The sequence below is a fragment of the Malaclemys terrapin genome, chromosome 1 (assembly GCF_027887155.1).
Source record: "Malaclemys terrapin pileata isolate rMalTer1 chromosome 1, rMalTer1.hap1, whole genome shotgun sequence".
Lineage (NCBI taxonomy): Eukaryota > Metazoa > Chordata > Testudines > Emydidae > Malaclemys > Malaclemys terrapin.
The window spans coordinates 353,208,150-353,227,685 of record NC_071505.1 but is presented as its reverse complement, the minus strand read 5'-3'; the positions used below and the strand labels follow the sequence as shown (position 1 = coordinate 353,227,685).

Here is a 19,536-nt window from a genome sequence, read left to right as displayed (position 1 = left end):
ACTTTGCATTTGTCTTTGTTAAACTTCATCCTGTTTACCTCAGCCTATTACTCCAATTTGTCCAGATCATTTTGAATTATGACCCTGTCCTCCAAAGCAGTTGCAATCCCTCCCAGTTTGGTATCATACGCAAACTTAATAAGCGTACTTTCTATGCCAATATCTAAGTCGTTGATGAAGATATTGAACAGCGCCGGTCCCAAAACAGACCCCCTGCGGTACCCCACTCGTTATGCCTTTCCAGCAGGATTGGGAACCATTAAGAACAACTCTCTGAGTACGGTTATCCAGCCAGTTATGCACCCACCTTATAGTAGCCCCATCTAAATTGTATTTGCCTAGTTTATCGATAAGAATATCATGCGAGTCCGTATCAAATGCCTTACTAAAGTCTAGGTATACCACATCCACAGCTTCACCCTTATCCACAAGGCTCGTTATCCTATCAAAGAAAGCTATCAGATTGGTTTGACATGATTTGTTCTTCATAAATCCATGCTGGCTGTTCCCTATCACCTTACCACCTTCCACGTGTTTGCAGATGATTTCCTTAATTACTTGCTCCATTATCTTCCCTGGCACAGAAGTTAAACGAACTGGTCTGTAGTTTCCTGGATTGTTTTTATTTCCCTTTTTATAGATGGGCACTATATTTGCCCTTTTCCAGTCTTCTGGAATCTCTCCCATCTCCCATGATTTTCCAAAGATAATAGCTAGAGGCTCAGATACCTCCTCTATTAGCTCCTTGAGTATTCTAGGATGCATTTCATCAGGCCCTGGTGACTTGCAGGCATCTAACTTTTCTAAGTGATTTTTAACTTGTTCTTTTTTTATTTTATCTGCTAAACCTACCCTCTTCCCATTAGCATTCACTATGTTAGGCATTCCTTCAGACTTCTCGGTGAAGACCGAAACAAAGAAGTCATTAAGCATCTCTGCCATTTCCAAGTTTCCTGTTACTGTTTCTCCCTCCTCACTAAGCAGTGGGCCTACCCTGTCTTTGGTCTTCCTCTTGCTTCTAATGTATTGATAAAAAGTCTTCTTGTTTCCCTTTATTCCCGTAGCTAGTTTGAGCTCATTTTGTGCCTTTGCCCTTCTAATCTTGCCCCTGCATTCCAGTGTTGTTTGCCTATATTCATCCTTTGTAATCTGTCCTAGTTTCCATTTTTTATATGACTCCTTTTTATTTTTTAGATCATGCAAGATCTCGTGGTTAAGCCAAGGTGGTCTTTTGCCACATTTTCTATCTTTCCTAACCAGCGGAATAGCTTGCTTTTGGGCCCTTAATAGTGTCCCTTTGAAAAACTGCCAACTCTCCTCAGTTGTTTTTCCCTTCAGTCTTGATTCCCATGGGACCTTACCTATCAGCTCTCTGAGCTTACCAAAATCTGCCTTCCTGAAATCCATTGTCTCTATTTTGCTGTTCTCCCTTCTACCCTTCCTTAGAATTGCAAACTCTATGATTTCATGATCACTTTCACCCAGGCTGCCTTCTACTTTCAAATTCTCAACGAGTTCCTCCCTATTTGTTAAAATCAAGTCTAGAACAGCTCCCCCCCAGGAGCTTTTTCAACCTTCTGAAATAAAAAGTTGTCTCCAATGCAGTCCAAGAATTTGTTGGATAGTCTGTGCCCTGCTGTGTTATTTTCCCAACATATATCCGGATAGTTGAAGTCCCCCATCACCACCAAATCTTGGGCTTTGGAGGATTTTTTTAGTTGCTTAAAAAAAGCCTCATACACCTCTTCCACCTGGTTACGTGGCCTGTAGTAGACTCCTAGCATGACATCACCCTTGTTTTTACCCCTTTTAGCCTAACCCAGAGACTCTCAACACTTCTATCTTCTATGTCCATCTGTACCTCAGTCCAAGTGTGTACATTTTTAATATATAAGGCAACACCTCCTCCCTTTTTCCCCTGTCTATCCTTCCTGAGCAAGCTGTACCCATCCACACCAACATTCCAATCATGTGTATTATCCCACCAAGTTTCAACAATGTCATAGTTGTATTTATTTATTAGCACTTCCAGTTCTTCCTGCTTATTCCCCATACTTCTCGCATTTGTGTATAGGCATCTAAGATACTGGTTTGATCTTTCCTCCCAGTTTTGTCCTGACCCTCCTTTCTCTCTGACAATATAGCCCACACTCCCTCTCGTTTCCGACCCATCTCCCCGGTCTCTATGTTCCCCACTTACCTCTGGGCTTTGCTCACCTGTCCCCTAGGCTAGGTTAAGAAGTTCACCTAGCCTAGCTGACACCTGACCAGATGAACCAATGGGAGAACAAGATGGTTCAAAGGGAAGGAGGGAAGTTCCCTTTGTCTGTTGAGTTTTCACTTTGGACTGGAGTGGGAAAGCTCCAGAATTCAGCCTCTTATGAAGTAGTGAGTATTACTGAAGGAAATAAATAGGTTTATGTTTATTTCTTTGTAACCTGTCTTGTGCAATTAGAGAAATAGTCAAATTGGGTATTTGGGTATTTTTTTGTGTGTTAGTAAGGGTTTGCCTAGGGGAGCACCCTCTGTGTTTGGAATCTGTTGTCTGTGAGAGTAGCTGGTATGCTAATCTCTCCCAGAGGGTTTTCTTTTACCTTTCTTTTCTTTAATTAAAAGCCTTTTTCTTAATACCTGATTGATTTTTCCTTGTTTTAAGATCCAAGGGGGTTGGATCTGGGTCCACCAGGAGTTGGTGGGAGAAAGGAGGGGGGATGGTTAATTTCTCCTTGTTTTAAGATCCAAGGGGTTGGATCTGTGTTCACCAGAAAATTGTGAAGAGTCTCTCAAGGCTACCCAGGGAAGGGAATTAGTGCTTGGGAGTGGTGGCAGCCAGACCAGATCTAAGCTGTTAATTGAGCTTAGAGCTTCTCATGCAGGTCCCCCACATCTGTACCCTAAAGTTCAGAGTTGGGAAGGAACCTGGACACTGCCATAGCACTTCAATATAGACACTAATTACATGGATGGAAGGGGTTCTCCCCTCAGCATAGGTAATCCTCGAGACGTGGTAGCTAGTTTGATCGAAGAATTTATCTCATGCTATCTACACCAGGGCACAGATTATCCAACAAGTTCTTGGGATGTATTGGAGGTATTTTTTGGTTCCACAAGCTGGAGAAGCTACCAGGAGAGAGGCTGTTCTAGACCTGATTTTGACAAAAAAAGGAGGAACTGTTTGAGAATTTGAAAGTGGAAGGCAGTTTGGGGAGAATTGATCATGAAATGATAGAGTTCATGATTCTAAGGAATGGTAGGAGGGAAAAAAGAAAATAAAGCCAAAGGATTTCAAGAAGGCAGACTTTAATAAACTTAGGGAGTTGGTAGGCAAGATTTCATGGGTAGCAAGGTTAAGGGGAAAAATAATAGAAGACAGCAGAAGACTGAAACCAATGGGACAAACTCAAACCCTGACAAAAGTGGCCGGATCCCTCAAATTGACCTGGTGTTACCCGGGGACAGAGGAATAGAAAATAGGGATAATAAACCACCACTCTTAAGAAGTCCCAGAGAACTACTAGGGCTGTACTATTAAACTTGAGATGAATCTGTTATTCACTCTAAGTTGTGTTTTAATTAATATTATCATGTTTAGTATAAAGAAGTTGACATGGGATGTTAAATATGTTAAATATTTTTTATTAATTGTTAATGTTTTTATATAATATAATATAATGCTGTAAAGTCTAGTATGTACAGTTGTCTCTATTCTTGACTGAACCTAAACAGAATATACACAAATAAGGTGCTTTGCATGCTCTGGTCTTTTTTCTTTTCATCAGCAGGTTTAAAAGATATAAAAGGAAGTATTTATTCACCCAACACACAGTCAGCCTGTGGAACTTATTGCCAGAGGATGTTTTGAAGGCCAGTACTATAACTGAGTTCAAAATAGAATTAGATTCCTCAAGGTGAGGCAGGCCTCTGAGTAAAGGGAGTGGGAGTACGGACTCAGAATCTTTTGCTAGCCAATTCCACCGGGGTGGTGCATAAGCCAGGAAAGTTCCACACAAGAGCGGGACCATTGACCTGCTTACACCTGTTAGGAATTCTTGAAAGGACTCGCCTTACTTTTTTTTTTTTTTAGGTGAAACTTTTACCCTTTGAATGTTTGCTCTTTTCCAGTACTCAAGGCTCTTCACATTTCTGGAAAAGTGTGTAATAACCTGCCCCCTCTGCCTGACTGAGGCTGTGTCTATACCACAGACCTTACAGCAGCACAGCTGTACTGCTGAGGATGTACTGAGCTCTCCTACCGACATCACCAACCATCCCCCCAACAAGCCTTTCCTGCTCACGTAGAACTCACCACACTGGTACTTTTTTTTTTTTCACAAAATTGCTAGTGTAGACAAAGCCTGAGTTGCACGCTAGTAAACACGCCCACTGCCTCAAGTCATGTAATAATTAAGAAAATTTCAATTTCTGCTGGTCCTCAGCCTGTAGCAATGCATGGGATTCTTCCATCCTAAGGGCAGGACTCTGCACTTGTCCTTGTTGAACCTCATCAGATTTCTTTGGGCCCCAAACCTCCAATTTAACTAGGTTTCAGAGTAGCAGCCGTGTTAGTCTGTATCCGCAAAAAGAAGAACAGGAGTACTTGTGGCACCTTAGAGACAAACAAATTTATTAGAGCATAAGTTTTCGTGGACTACATCCGAAGAAGTGGGCTGTAGTCCACGAAAGCTTATGCTCTAATAAATTTGTTAGTCTCTAAGGTGCCACAAGTACTCCTGTTCTTCAATTTAACTAGGTCACTCTGGACTCTATCCCAACCTTCCACTGTATCTACCTCTCCCCGCAGCTTAGTGTCATCCATGAACTTGCTGAGGGTGCAATTCATTGCATCATCCAGATCGTTAATGAAGATGTGGAACAAAACCGGCCCAAGGACCGACCCCTGGGGAACTCAGATTGATAACAGCTACCAACTAGACATCTAGCCATGAATCACTACCAGTTGAGACCAACGATTTAGCGAGCTTTCTGTCCACGTTATTATCCATTCATTCATCCAGTGCACTGCTTTTCCATATGTACAGAAGCAGTTATCTCATCACGGAAAGCAACCAGGTTGGTCAGGCATCCAAATATCGCATCAGCCCTTTTTTGCCACAGCATCACACTGGGAGCTCATGCTGTCCACAGTGACCCCCAAATCCTTTCCAGTGTCCCTGCATTCCATAATGCAGTGCCACAGACTTTGGGTTGGACCCACATTTCCCTTTTCTAGAGAACAACTTTGCATTTGACTGTATTAAAACATATTGTATACATGGGCCCAGCTGGACAAACACTCCAAATGAATCGTTACGCCTGCACTGTTCTTCTCATTGTAACCACTCTGCTGATCTTTGGGTCATCATGAATTTTAGCTGCAGTGATTTTCTATTTGCTCCCAGGTCATTGATTAAAATGTTGAATAGCATCCGGCCTAACATCTCCTTTCGCTGACAATGGTCCATTGGCAACTGCTTTCTGAGATCTATCAGTTAAAAAGCTTTTAGTCCATTTTACATGTGCTCTATTGATATTGTATAGTGTTTATTTTTTATCAGAATGTTTTCCCCTATGAAACAAATACCTTCTAGACATTAAAGTCTATTGCATCTCCATGGTTCCCTTGAGCAACCAAATGTGTACTCAAATTAAAGGATGAAAAGAGGTTCATTTGGCAATACCGGGTTTCCATAAACCAAATTGTTGTCTAGAATTAATGATATCCCTAGCCTTTTTTTCCCAAATAATCCAGTTTTTCCTTTGTTCCCTAACTTCGTAAAATGTTTATTTTTAACTTCCCATTGAGTATTTTTATACTTTACATTTACTAAGTACTCACTTGTATTTTTTCTCTCACTCTGCTGGTGCCTGAATTTGTATTTCTGTTTCTGAATGAAATGTGTGGTTGATCGGTCAGTAAGTATCTCTGGTGTTTGTAACTATAAGTTTCTACTATAGATACTATTAAACACCCTCCTTGACTGCTAATGGACTGCAACATATTTCAACACTTCAGGTGATGTGAGTATCTCATACTGCTTGTTTCCAAATGAGAACAAAACTGCTGTGGATAGAATTGAGAGAAAGGGAAGGATACATTTGCAGGCTGGACTTTTCAGTCTAGGTACCACCGTTACATAAGAACATAAGAACGGCTGTACCGGGTCAGACCAAATGTCCATCTAGCCCAGTATCCTGTCTGCCAACAGTGGCTAATGCCAGGTGCCCCAGAGGGAGTGAACCTAAGAGGCAATGATCAAGTGATCTCTCTCCTGCCATCCATCTCCATCCTCTGACAAACAGAGGCTAGGGACACCATTCCTTACCCATCCTGGCTAATAGCTTTTAATAGACTTAACAACCACGAATTTAACCAGTTCTCTTTTAAACACTGTTATAGTCCTAGTCTTCACAATCTCCTCAGGTAAGGAGTTCCACAAGTTGACTGTGCACTTCGTGAAGAACTTCCTTTGATTTGTTTTAAACCTGCTGCCTATTAATTTCATTTGGTGACCCCTACTTCTTGTATTATGGGAATAAGTAAATAACTTTTCCTTATCCACTTTCTCCACATCACTCATGATTTTATATACCTCTATAATATCCTCCTTTAGTCTCCTCTTTTCCAAGTTGAAGAGTCCTAGCCTCTTTAATCTCTCCTCATACGGGACCCGTTCCAAACCCCTAATCATTTTAGTTGCCCTTTTCTGAACCTTTTCTAGTGCCAGTATATCTTTTTTGAGATGAGGAGACCACATCTGTACGCAGTATTCAAGATGAGGGTTTACCATCAATTTATATAAGGGCAATAATATATTCTCAGTCTTATTCTCTATCCCCTTTTTAATGATTCCTAACATCCTGTTTGCTTTTTTGACTGCCTCTGCACACTGAGTGGACATCTTTGATCATTGAGTTATCTTAAGTGCCTATACACAAATGCAAGAAGCCTGGGAAACAAGCAGGGAGAACTGGAAGTCCTGGCACAGTCAGGGAACTATGATGTGATTGGAATAACAGAGACTTGGTGGGATAACTCACATGACTGGAGTACTGTCATGGATGGATATAAACTATTCAGGAAGGACAGGCAGGGCAGAAAAGGTGGGGGAGTTGCGTTGTATGTAAGAGAGGAGTATGACTGCTCAGAGCTCCGGTATGATACTGCAGAAAAACCTGAGAGTCTCTGGATAAAGTTGAGAAGTGGGAGCAACAAGGGTGATGTCGTGGTTGGAGTCAGCTATAGACCACCAGACCAGGGGGATGAGGTGGACGAGGCTTTCTTCTGGCAACTAGCAGAAGTTGCTAGATCGCAGGCCCTGGTTCTCATGGGAGACTTTAATCACCCTGATATCTGCTGGGAGAGCAATACAGCGGTGCACAGGCAATCCAGGAAATGTTTGGAAAGCGTAGGGGACAATTTCCTGGTGCAAGTGCTGGAGGAACCAACTAGGGGCAAAGCTTTTCTTGACCTGCTGCTCACAAACAGGGAAGAACTAGTAGGGGAAGCAAAAGTGGATGGGAACCTGGGAGGCAGTGACCATGAGATGGTCGAGTTCAGGATCCTGACACAAGGAAGAAAGGAGAGCAGCAGAATATGGACCCTGGACTTCAGAAAAGCAGACTTTGACTCCCTCAGGGAACAGATGGGCAGGATCCCCTGGGAGAATAACATGAAGGGCAAAGGGGTCCAGGAGAGCTGGCTGTATTTTAAAGAATCCTTATTGAGGTTGCAGGAACAAACCATCCCGATGTGTAGAAAGAATAGTAAATATGGCAGGCGACCAGCTTGGCTAAACAGTGAAATCCTTGCTGATCTTAAACGCAAAAAAGAGGCTTATAAGAAGTGGAAGATTGGACAAATGACCAGGGAGGAGTATAAAAATATTGCTCAGGCGTGCAGGAGTGAAATCAGGAAGGCCAAATCACACTTGGAGTTGCAGTTAGCAAGAGATGTTAAGAGTAACAAGAAGAGTTTCTTCAGGTATGTTAGCAACAAGAAGAAAATCAAGGAAAGTGTGGGCCCCTTACTGAACGAGGGAGGCAACCTAGTGACCGAGGATGTGGAAAAAGCTAATGTACTCAATGATTTTTTTGCCTCTGTCTTCACGCACAAGGTCAGCTCCCAGATTGCTGCACTGGGCAGTACAGCATGGGGAGAAGGTGACCAACCCTCTGTGGAGAAAGAAATGGTTCGGGACTATTTAGAAAAACTGGACGTGCACAAGTCCATGGGGCCGGATGCGCTGCATCCGAGGGTGCTAAAGGAGTTGGCGGGTGAGATTGCAGAGCCATTAGCCATTATTTTTGAAAACTCATGGCGATCGGGGGAGGTCCCAGATGACTGGAAAAAGGCTAATGTAGTGCCCATCTTTAAAAAAGGGAAGAAGGAGGATCCGGGGAACTACAGGCCAGTCAGCCTCACCTCAGTCCCTGGAAAAATTATGGAGCAGGTCCTCAAGGAATCAATTATGAAACATTTAGAGGAAAGGAAAGTGATCAGGAACAGTCAGCATGGATTCACGAAGGGGAAGTCGTGCCTGACTAACCTAATTGCCTTCTATGATGAGATAACTGGCTCTGTGGATGAGGGGAAAGCAGTGGATGTGTTATTTCTTGACTTTAGCAAAGCTTTTGATACTGTCTCCCACAGTATTCTTGCCACCAAGTTAAAGAAGTATGGGCTGGATGAATGGACTGTAAGGTGGATAGAAAGCTGGCTAGATCGTCGGGCTCAACGGGTAGTGATCAATGGCTCCATGTCTAGTTGGCAGCCGGTTTCAAGTGGAGTGCCCCAAGGGTCGGTCCTGGGGCCGGTTTTGTTTAATATCTTTATTAATGATCTGGAGGATGGTGTGGACTGCACTCTCAGCAAGTTTGCAGATGACACTAAACTAGGAGGCGTGGTAGATACACTAGAGGGTAGGGATCGGATACAGAGAGACCTAGACAAATTAGAGGATTGGGCAGAAAAAAACCTGATGAGGTTCAACAAGGACAAGTGCAGAGTCCTGCACTTAGGACGGAAGAATCCCATGCACTGCTACAGACTAGGGACCGAATGGCTAGGTAGCAGTTCTGCTGAAAAGGACCTAGGGGTCACAGTGGACGAGAAGCTGGATATGAGTCAACAGTGTGCCCTTGTTGCCAAGAAGGCTAACGGCATTTTGGGCTGTATAAGTAGGGGCATTGCCAGCAGATCGAGGAATGTGATCGTTCCCCTTTATTCGACATTGGTGAGGCCTCATCTGGAATACTGTGTCCAGTTTTGGGCCCCACACTACAAGAAGGATGTGGAAAAATTGGAAAGAGTCCAGCGGAGGGCAACAAAAATGATTAGGGGTCTGGAGCACATGACTTATGAGGAGAGGCTGAGAGAACTGGGATTGTTTAGTCTCCAGAAGAGAAGAATGAGGGGGGATTTGATAGCAGCCTTCAACTACCTGAAGGGGGGTTCCAAAGAGGATGGAGCTCGGCTGTTCTCAGTGGTGGCAGATGACAGAACAAGGAGCAATGGTCTCAAGTTGCGGTGGGGGAGGTCCAGGTTGGATATCAGGAAAAACTATTTCACTAGGAGGGTGGTGAAACACTGGAATGCGTTACCTAGGGAGGTGGTGGAGTCTCCTTCCTTGGAGGTTTTTAAGGCCCGGCTTGACAAAGCCCTGGCTGGGATGATTTAGCTGGGAATTGGTCCTGCTTTGAGCAGGGGGTTGGACTAGATGACCTCTTGAGGTCCCTTCCAACTCTGATATTCTATGATTCTATGATTCTATGATCTTCAGAGAACTATCCACAATGACTCCAAGATCTTTTTCCTGACTCGTTGTAGCTAAATTAGACCCCATCATATTGTATATATAGTTGGGGTTATTTTCTCCAATGTGCATTACTTTACATTTATCCACATTAAATTTCATTTGCCATTTTGTGCCCAATCACTTAGTTTTGTGAAATCTTTTTGAAGTTCATCACAGTCTGCTTTGGTCTTAACTATCTTGAGCAGTTTAGTATCATCTGCAAACTTTGCCATCTCACTGCTTACCCCTTTCTCCAGATCATTTATGAATAAGTTGAATAGGATTGGTCAAGGACTGACCCTCGGGGAACACCACTAGTTATCCCTCTCCATTCTGAGAATTTACCATTAATTCCTACCCTTTGTTCCCTGTCTTTTAACCAGTTCTCAATCCTTCCCTTTTATCCCATGACAGCTTAATTTACGTAAGAGCCTTTGGTGAGGGACCTTGTCAAAGGCTTCTTGGAAACCTAAGTACACTATGTCCACTGGATCCCCCTTGTCCACATGTTTGCAGACCCCTTCAAAGATCTCTAAGGCTAGGTCTACACTACCCGCCTGAATCGGCGGGTAGAAATCGACCTCTCGGGCATCGATTTATCGCGTCCCGTCGGGACGCGACAATCGATCCCCGAATCGGCGCTCTTACTCCACCTGCGGAGGTGGGAGTAAGCGCCGCCGACAGAAAGCCGCAGAAGTCGATTTTGCAGCCGTCCTCACAGCGGGGTAAGTCGGCTGCGATACGTCGAATTCAGCTACGCTATTCACGTAGCTGAATTTGCATATCTTAAATCGACTCCCCCCTGTAGTGTAGATGTACCCTAATAGATTAGTAAGACACGATTTCGCTTTACAGAAACCTTGTTGACTATTGCTCAACAGTTTGTTTTTCTAGGGTTACCAAATGAAATTAATAGGCAGCAGGTTTAAAATATATAAAAGAAAGTATTTCTTAACACAACACACAGTCAACCTTTGGAACTCCTTCCCAGAGGATGTTGTGAAGGCCAAGACTATTACAGCTTTCAAAAAAACAACACCTAGATTAATTCATGGAGGATAGGTCCATCAATAACTATTAACCAGGATGGGCAGGAATCATGTCCCTAGCTTCTGTTTGCTGGAAGTTGGGAAAGGGTGATGGAGAATGGATCACTTGATAATTACCTGTTCTGTTCATTCCCTCTGAAGCATCTGACATTGGTCACTATTGGAAGACAGGATACTGGGCTAGATGGACCTTTGGTGTAACCCAACATGGTCATTTTTAAGTTCACTGAGGAAGGAAATGGTCTGCACATGTTTTGCTTTGTTGTATTTACTTGGATCTGAGTATCTCTTCTGCTGTCTAAAGAAGAGGAATTGTTTTAGAACTTATGAATGGGTTTCCAGGGGAGCCAATCTGAGATTGGGCAATTAGGGCAAACTGCAAAGAAAGGGGCTGACAATCCCCCAAATGCGTGGTTATTCTAATACTTGGATTTACTAATGCAGCAACAAAACAGTTTTCACAATGCTTTACTGCTTAGGCAGAAGCCAAAACACAGTTCCCTTAAAGGAACCCAGCCTTGGACTTCCACCAAGACAGCTAAGTCACATATGTTGATGATTATTGAAAATCTTGTTCATCATATAATAAAGTTCTACCAATACCAAAGGGTTACACATCACCTGCCAGGTGAATGAATATTTCAGATATTACCCAGATAGTCACTTAAAAACAATTCCTATTAACTAAACTAGGATTTATTAAAAAAGAGTATTGGTTAAAATATAATTATACACAGAGACATGATTAGAGTTTTTAAGTCAGTTTCATAGTAGAGACAGCTGGCTTCAGAGTTCAAGAGACTATAGTCCAATGTTGAAATATTCATTATCAGGATGGTCCAGGATGTAACTGGAGACCAGAGTCTTATGACTTGAGCTTCCCCCGATGATGCTGAAGCAGATCTGAGATTAAAAGGATCAGATTCCAAGACCACTTTTTACAGATCCTAGGCAGCACAGCAGTCCTTGGGTGAACAATAGGGTTTTGAAGTAATCTTCTATTTCCTAAACAACACTGGTAATTAATTACCTGGATTAACATAAAACTATTATCCATTAAACAGTTAAAGAGAGTTCACCAGAAACCTTAAAAAGACATATAGAAAATGATATTATTGCACACAAGTTCCATCTAATAATATTTCCTTTTCATCTCTGAAATAAACAAATACATCTCTAGACAGGAAACCTTTGGTTAAACTGCTAACCTCTAACAAACTGTCAGTAAATATAGACTACTAGAATCACTAACTTCTTCCAGTTCTTTAATAATACAAGTCTACATTTCAAAGCTCTAGCCTATCTATGATGGAATGGCCCTAATTACCATTTACATACTTTTCTAACCTGTCCCTAAAAGGTGAATCTGGTCAATAGCCTGCAAGTTGCTTAACTCTTTCTGGCCATGTGTCACACAACCCCTTTTGCAAGGCCTGGGGCTGTTTGCTTTAGCGATCATTGTGGTGACGACGCAGGAAAGGAAACAGAACGCCAGGTCTGTGGTAGCTAGAGAGCTTTACAAGCCTCTTGCAAAAAGCCTCCCAGGAAAACTTTTCCTGGGGTTTTTATTTCTCTCCTTACTTTGTTTACAACTCTTCTTAGTGGTTACATTCTTGCGCATAGAAGAGCCAGGCAGTATACATGCACATAAGATAACGAACCCATCTCTTGAGCGCGTGAACACCAGCTGCGAGGGTACAATCAAATCAGCCAAATAAGTTTCCCAAACACAAACGCTGGATTGAAGGTCACTCCTGCCTCGTAGCCATGGGAGCAGTTTGCCGCGCCTGTGGACTGGCGATTCGGGAGCTATGCATCTCTACAGATCATGTGACCTGAAAAGGAGAAACTGGAAACAGAGTGCGCCCAAAGGGGAGCTCTGGCAATGGTCTGCTGAAGCAATTGGAGTGTCTGGGCGAGCCGAGCCAAAGCTAGCCACAGGGCCTTTGTGCTTGGTGTGGATGTTTCCGCTCCCAGAAACAGGCACCAGAACGGAAGCTGCACTGCGAGAGTGGGCCTAGAAACCCAGAGCCAGGGGCAGGGCCTGAACAGTGCTGTGACTCAAAAACACATGGGTCTTGTGCGTGGGCTACAAACACACTTGGCTGGTGAGTGTGCAGCTGCATGATCTTGAGCGGAGCTGTGACAGCAAACCTGGAGAAGTGACACAGATGTGAAAGGGGAGTGGGTTTGGCCAAGGAGGTGCCACAAGATATTTTCTACACCCAAATCTGTGCTTTCATTTCAGAATTAATCCAGAATTTTCCCTGAAGGAAATGTTTCTGGAACACACAGTGCCAGTTTGGGGTCAGGGAGAGAGTTTGTGTCTCCCTTGGAAAGTGCTCCCCAGAACGCCTTTCTGGTGGGTTTTGTCCCATCTCTCTCTCTCTCTCTCTCTCTCTCTCTCTCTCTCTCCTGGTGCATTTAGGTCCATCTCTCTCTTTCCTTTGTAACTCTCCCCCCCACACACACATGTGCCTCCCTCTCTTTATCACTTCTAAGTCCCTGGCCATTACCAACTAGCAGCCTGCAGCGATGGTAGCCTGTAGTCTAGCCTACTTGCTTCCCTACATATCTTTTCTTACAAGTTTCGTATAAGTTTTCTTCTGGGATTCATTATTTGTTTTATTAAGAAGTTTACAGGTTTATATTACAGTCTATTTCACCTGGAACACAAGGGACCTGGACACCACGTCCTGTATGTTGAGCTAAAGTAGTTAACACATATGAAAAGGGTTGGAGAAAAGTGCAGATAGAGCCTCCTGTTGAAGTTGTGGAGGAGTTGGAAGAGGGGCTGCAACCCTGCACATTCTAAATATGTGTGCACCAGGGTCTGCCTCATGGCACAAAATGGGCAGGCATCTGGAATGGGGGTGAATTGTGCCATGTACATGCCCGTGTGCATAGTTCTGTGAGGAAGCCACCAACCGATATCCCCAGTGGTCTGTGGGACAAAGGTGTACTACTTTCTGGCCCACCGGGGCTCCTCACTCGCCAAAGGTGGTACTAGGTCCTGCAACTTGGTATCAGGGCATATGAGGTAGTGAAGCATGTAGAGCATGTTCATGTAAAGTTGTTCTCTTGGTGGAATTCAGAAATGAACCAGATGCGGGGTGTGCATCCTGCATGGATTATGAAAAGGACTGTGTCGGGGGACTCATGGGCAGGAGCCCAATCAAGAATTCCAGAGGTCCTGGGGGGAGGGGTGGATGGGAAGCACCCTCTTGTAGGACCCCTTCTAGTGGTAGGCAATAAGGTGGCCCCCACCTCCTGGAGTATGCGCAGGGAGGTCTGAAGGCTGAAGAGACCCAGTGAGCACTGAGATGAAAGAGGCCATCATGGCCACTAAATCGTGGGCTGAAAACTGGGTCAGCTGAATGCTGGAGGAGTGGGCCCAGGCAAGGTGGAAACAAAATAGATACACGAGGTCCAACCAGGAGTAGCACAACTGATCAACCTCTACCTGGATATAGGTAAAGGAGGAATTGTCATCCGGGTGTTGGTTGCACCAGACATCCACCAGGGAGTGATGATTGATGATATCTCTGAGGCTGCCCACAGCAGCCTGGCTGCTGTCGATCTCTGAGTGATTCTAGTCCTCAAATATGGTATTAAAATCTCCACTCAGGACCAGGCATTAGTGAGGATCCAAGGTGCCGAGGAAGGCAATGACTGTTGTGAGAAACACAGCCACTCTGGGTCTGCATTTGGGGGTAGACATTGAACAGATTCAACGTCAGCCCCTCCACACAGGACTGAAGGTGCAGCAGGCAACCTGGCACGGCCTCGTCAGCTCCCAGCATCTCAGGCTGTAGGTCGGGGGAGAACAGGGTGGTCAACCCAGCTGAATGAGTGCTGAGGTGTCTAAAATGTACCCGGTACCCCGACTTCAGCCGCCAACTAGTCTCAGCGGCTGGATTCCTGTGGGTTTCCTGCAGGCAAACCACAGAGCACCCACCCTAGAGCCTCTGGTGTTCAATTTTGAAAAAATGGTTGGCTTCGTTCTGAAGCTTGAGGAGGATCCTAGCGGTAAAGACGATTCCCAGCTGGCCTTGCAACAATCGCGACTCTACTGGTGGCACTGCACAACTTGTCTCTATCTCCAGAAAGGGAAAGGGAGGTGGATGGAAAAGAGCAGCCCCTAAAGGGTCAGAGAGGGGAGAAAAAAACACCCCCAGAGGTTCCTCCAAAGACAGGGGAAATGAAAGAACTCCAGGGCAGCAGCAGTATGGAAGATGGAGGGGACAAAAATGAGTAGGGCTTCCGTTCCCCTCTGCTCCTCTTCCGCTGCTCCACATGAGTCACATGGTGATCGCCATGTTCTCTTCATTCCCTCTGAAGCCCCTGGCACTGGGCGCTGTCAGAAGACAGGCTACTGGCTACATGGAACATTAGTTTTACCCAGTATGGCCATTCTGATTGTCTTATTTCGACCCCAAATGTATTTGCCCCCACTGTAACCCACTGTACCCCATTCCTCTCCCAGAGCTAACATAGATCCCAGGAGTCCTGATGGGGTTTCCCTCTCCACAGAGTTAGACACAAAGTAAGAATAAACATTACAATGTTAACACTAACCAGTGTCCTTAAATGACTTGCCATAAGATGTGAGCACACATTGGTTTTAGAGATGACTGGATCGCAGCTGACAAGGGGAGGGGAAGACAGGAGCAAGTGACGGGGCAGCCCTTTGGGGAGAAGACACACAGCAGGGTCGAGGCTTGAGAAGAAGAGATGGGGCAAGATTGCAATTTCAGGGATCCAGCTACCAGCAATTAGAAAAGTGGCAACCCAGTGTAGTAGTGTACATACACTGACTCCCCATTTCATCACATTGACACAGCACATTAACAACTTAATATCTCTGTGTGTCCAGTAAGTGATTCAGGGAACAGGCCCCAGCACCATGCACCAGCCAGCTCTGCACAGAGCTCAATCTCAGAGCCAGAGCACAAGAAGAAAACATTTAGGTCTCTTTATGAGAAAAGAGATGGAGCAGCCGGTCCAGGATCTGTTTCGTCCTCACCCCATAAATGATGGGGTGTAGCATAGGAGGCACCAGCAGGTAAACATTAGCAAAGAGAATCCGTATATGCAGTGGCACATTTTGGCCAAACCGCTGTGTGAGAGATGAGAAGAAATCTGGTATGTACAAAATTAAAATGGCACAAAGATGAGAGATGCAGGTCCCAAAAGTTTTGAGCCGGGCATCCTTTGTGGGAAGGCGGAAGATGGCCCGGAGGATCAGAGTATAGGACACGGCGATAAAAAACACATCCATTCCGATCACAGAGACAAGATTAAACAGGCCATAGTAACTACTGATGCGGATGTCAGCGCAGGCCAGGTTCACCACAGCTATATGCCGACAATAGGAGTGGGGGATGATGTTGGTTCTGCAATATGGCCACTGCCTCGCCAGGAAGGGATAGGGTAATGTGAGTATGCCACTGCGCAGCACCAAGCCCAGGCCTATCTTGGCCACAACAGAGGTTGACAGGATGGTGGAATGTCTCAGGGGATGGCAGATGGCCACGTAGCGATCAAAAGCCATGGCCACGAGGATTCCAGACTCCATCGCTGAGAAGGAGTGAACAAAGTACATCTGGGTGAGGCAGGCACTGAAACTGATCTCCCTGGAATTGAACCAGAAGATGCTCAGCATTTTGGGCATAGTGGATGTGGAAATGAGCAGGTCGGTGACGGCTAGCATGCAGAGGAAAAAGAACATGGGCTCGTGGAGGCTCGGCTCCCTGTTCACGATGAACAGGATAGTGAAGTTCCCCAACAAGGCTATGGCGTACATGATGAAGAAGGGGATGGAGATCCAGATATGCACTGCCTCTAGGCCAGGAATGCCAAGTAGGATGAAGGTGGAGGGGTTGGTGAAGTCAGTTGTGTTGGAATCTGACATGGAGTGGTCAAGGTGTCCAACTCTGAGGTATAAGGGTGTCTCCTGCTTATACCGTACGTTCCCCTGACTTTCTTTTTGTTCTCAGGGTCTCTGGTGATGGTCCCAGTAGAAATGACTGAATGGAGAGAAAACATTAATATGAGACATTGCATGCACTAGCGGAGGCTGTTCTCATGAGAGAAGCATTTTGATCGCACTTCACACACTGAAAAATGACATTTTAATTATTTAGAGAAAATAACTATGAACAATGACCCTACTAAATCCAATTCCATATTTTTATTGTTGTCCCTGGGTTAATAATTCCTACACTTGGTCGTGGGGGAGCCTTAATAGGCACCAGCAGGGAACACAAGTGTGGATACTGGTTATCCATCATTGTTCCTTAATGCAATGAGAGCCAGGATAGGGAGTCCATACTGTAGGGTGTTCCCCATTCATCCAGTTACTCAAAATCTGAGAGTGAAAATAAACAAACTTTTTGGAAGACATGTGCTGGGAGAAACATCCCAACTAGAACACACCTCAGGGAAAAGACCTGGGCCCCATTGATAGGAGCTCAAGAGAAACACCCCGATCATTCGCAGCTGTGGACAACACAAAAGTTGTCCCTAAAATGTGGGATGGAGAATAACATCTTCGGGATATGTGTCTTGGTCACCCAGTCTCTACTAAGGATACACCTCTACCCCGATATAATGCTGTCCTCGGGAGCCAAAAAATCTTACCACGTTATAGGTGAAACTGCGTTATATTGAACTTGCTTTGATCCACCGGAGCGCGCAGCCCCGCCCCCCCCCCGGAGTGCTGCTTTACCGCGTTATATCTGAATTCATGTTATATCGGGTCACTTTATATCGCGGTAGAGATGTACAACATATATAAATGGGATTTCCAAGACAGTCTCTGAGAATGGGACAGGCTGCTATATGGAAACATATAGAAAAGTCTGGGACTCTTTAGTTTATACAAGAGACAAAGAAGGGAGCATATGGTATAGGAGAAGAAAATAAAAAATTAAACTGATTTACATGCAAATGGACAGTTCCCAACCAGTCCTATTGATAGACACTTAATGGTCCAAGAGGACTAATTCCCCAAAGCTGAGGAAAATTGTCAGCAAAACTGATTGGGAGGAAAAAATTTAGACAGAAAAATATGAAAGAAAATTGGTAATTCTTTGATAACAGTTTATTAGATAGCAGGAAACTCATGATTCCACAGTCAAAAAAGTGAACAACTTTGGTTAAAAATGCAGTTCAGTGGTAAAGGGAAGGCAGCAATTGGGGGCATGTGTGTGTGTGTGGGGGGGTAGCAATACATAACAGAGAAAAAGGGAAAATAGTCACCCAAGACCAGAAGTTAGATAGCTTAGTGGTTTGAACATTGACCTACTTAACTCAGGGTTCTGAGTTCAATCCTTGAGGGGGCCAGTCTTGGATCTGGGGTGAAATCAGTATTTAGTCCTGCTAGTGAAGGCAGGGGGCTGTATTCTCTGACCTTCCAGCTCTATGAGATAGGTTTATCTCCATTTATTATTAAATTGCAGCCAGGGTGGTTTAGGTTGGACATTAGGAAAAACTTCCTAACTCTCAGGGTGGTTAGGCACTGGAATAAATTGCCTTGTTTAGGTTGTGGAATCTCCATCATGAGAGATTTTAAAAAGCAGGTTAGACAAACACCTGTCAGGGATGTTATACATGGTGCTGGTCCTGCCAGTTCTATATTTCTATGATACAGCTACATCTCTCTGGGGTGTGGGTTTTTTTGCTGTTTAAAAGTAGGCAAATGCGATGTATGTTATATTAGCAAAGTATAACATTCAACTCACAGTACATGATAGGATTCCTCGACTCCGTGCGGGTTAGGTCTCGATTGGAGTAATGTGTCCAGTTTTGCTCACCAATATATAGAAAGGATGTAGAGAAACTGGAAAGGATCCATAGGCATTGCGGAGAAATGTTATTCAGGGGATGGAATGCAAGCCGTATGAGCAAGCTGAAGTCACCAGTATGTTTATTTGGAAAAAGGAGATTAATGGGGGACATGAAAGTGGTCTTCAAATACTTGTAAGGCTGCCATAAAAAGGTGGAGGAAAGTTATTCTGTCTTACCACAAAGGTGCAGGACAAGAGGCAATGGGTTCAAATTCCAGCCTAGCAGATTTAAATTAAATGTGAGGAAAATCTTCCTAACTTTAAGTACAGGAGGCCAATGGAACAGACTCCCCGGGAAGTCATGAAAGCGCCTTCTGTGGAGGTTTTCCAAAGACATGTGAATAGCCATCAGTCTCAGAGGACTAAGACAAAACAAATCCTGCATCTTGTCAGGGGGATTGACTAGCTGTCCTTTGCATTCCCTTATAACTCTATGGCTCTATCATTCTATGATGTAAAATCCTAGTGTAGACCAGGCCTTAGTCACACACAAGTCTTTCGGCTCAATACGGAGGTAACTGAGTGAAATGTAATGGCCCGTATTTTACAGGAGGACAGACTGGATAAATGGTCCCTTCTGATCTTAAAATCTATGGATTTATTGATAAAGAAAGTAGATCAGGCATTTATGTTTAATGTGTCTCATAACATGGACAAGGAAACATTTAGTAAATTGAAAGTGTGAACATATAACATTGAGAAAAGATAATTGCTAACATAATTCATGTTTGGCCTGTAGAACTCCTTGGTACCAATATTAGTGGAGCGAAAAGCATAGAAGAATGGGATTCACAAATGGATTAGCCACTGTAGGTGGTGCTGGTGGCATCACCTTTAGTTAAG

General features: G+C 44.2%; 1 protein-coding gene across 1 annotated transcript; it reads right to left on the bottom strand.

Annotated features, from left to right (window-relative positions):
• Positions 1 to 15,809: 15,809 nt before the first annotated feature.
• LOC128833685 (olfactory receptor 52E4-like) lies at positions 15,810 to 16,757 on the bottom strand. Its single transcript, XM_054021751.1, has one exon. It carries the CDS (start codon positions 16,755 to 16,757, stop codon positions 15,810 to 15,812), a length of 948 nt encoding a protein of 315 aa, XP_053877726.1.
• Between the last annotated feature and the right edge of the window lie 2,779 nt (positions 16,758 to 19,536).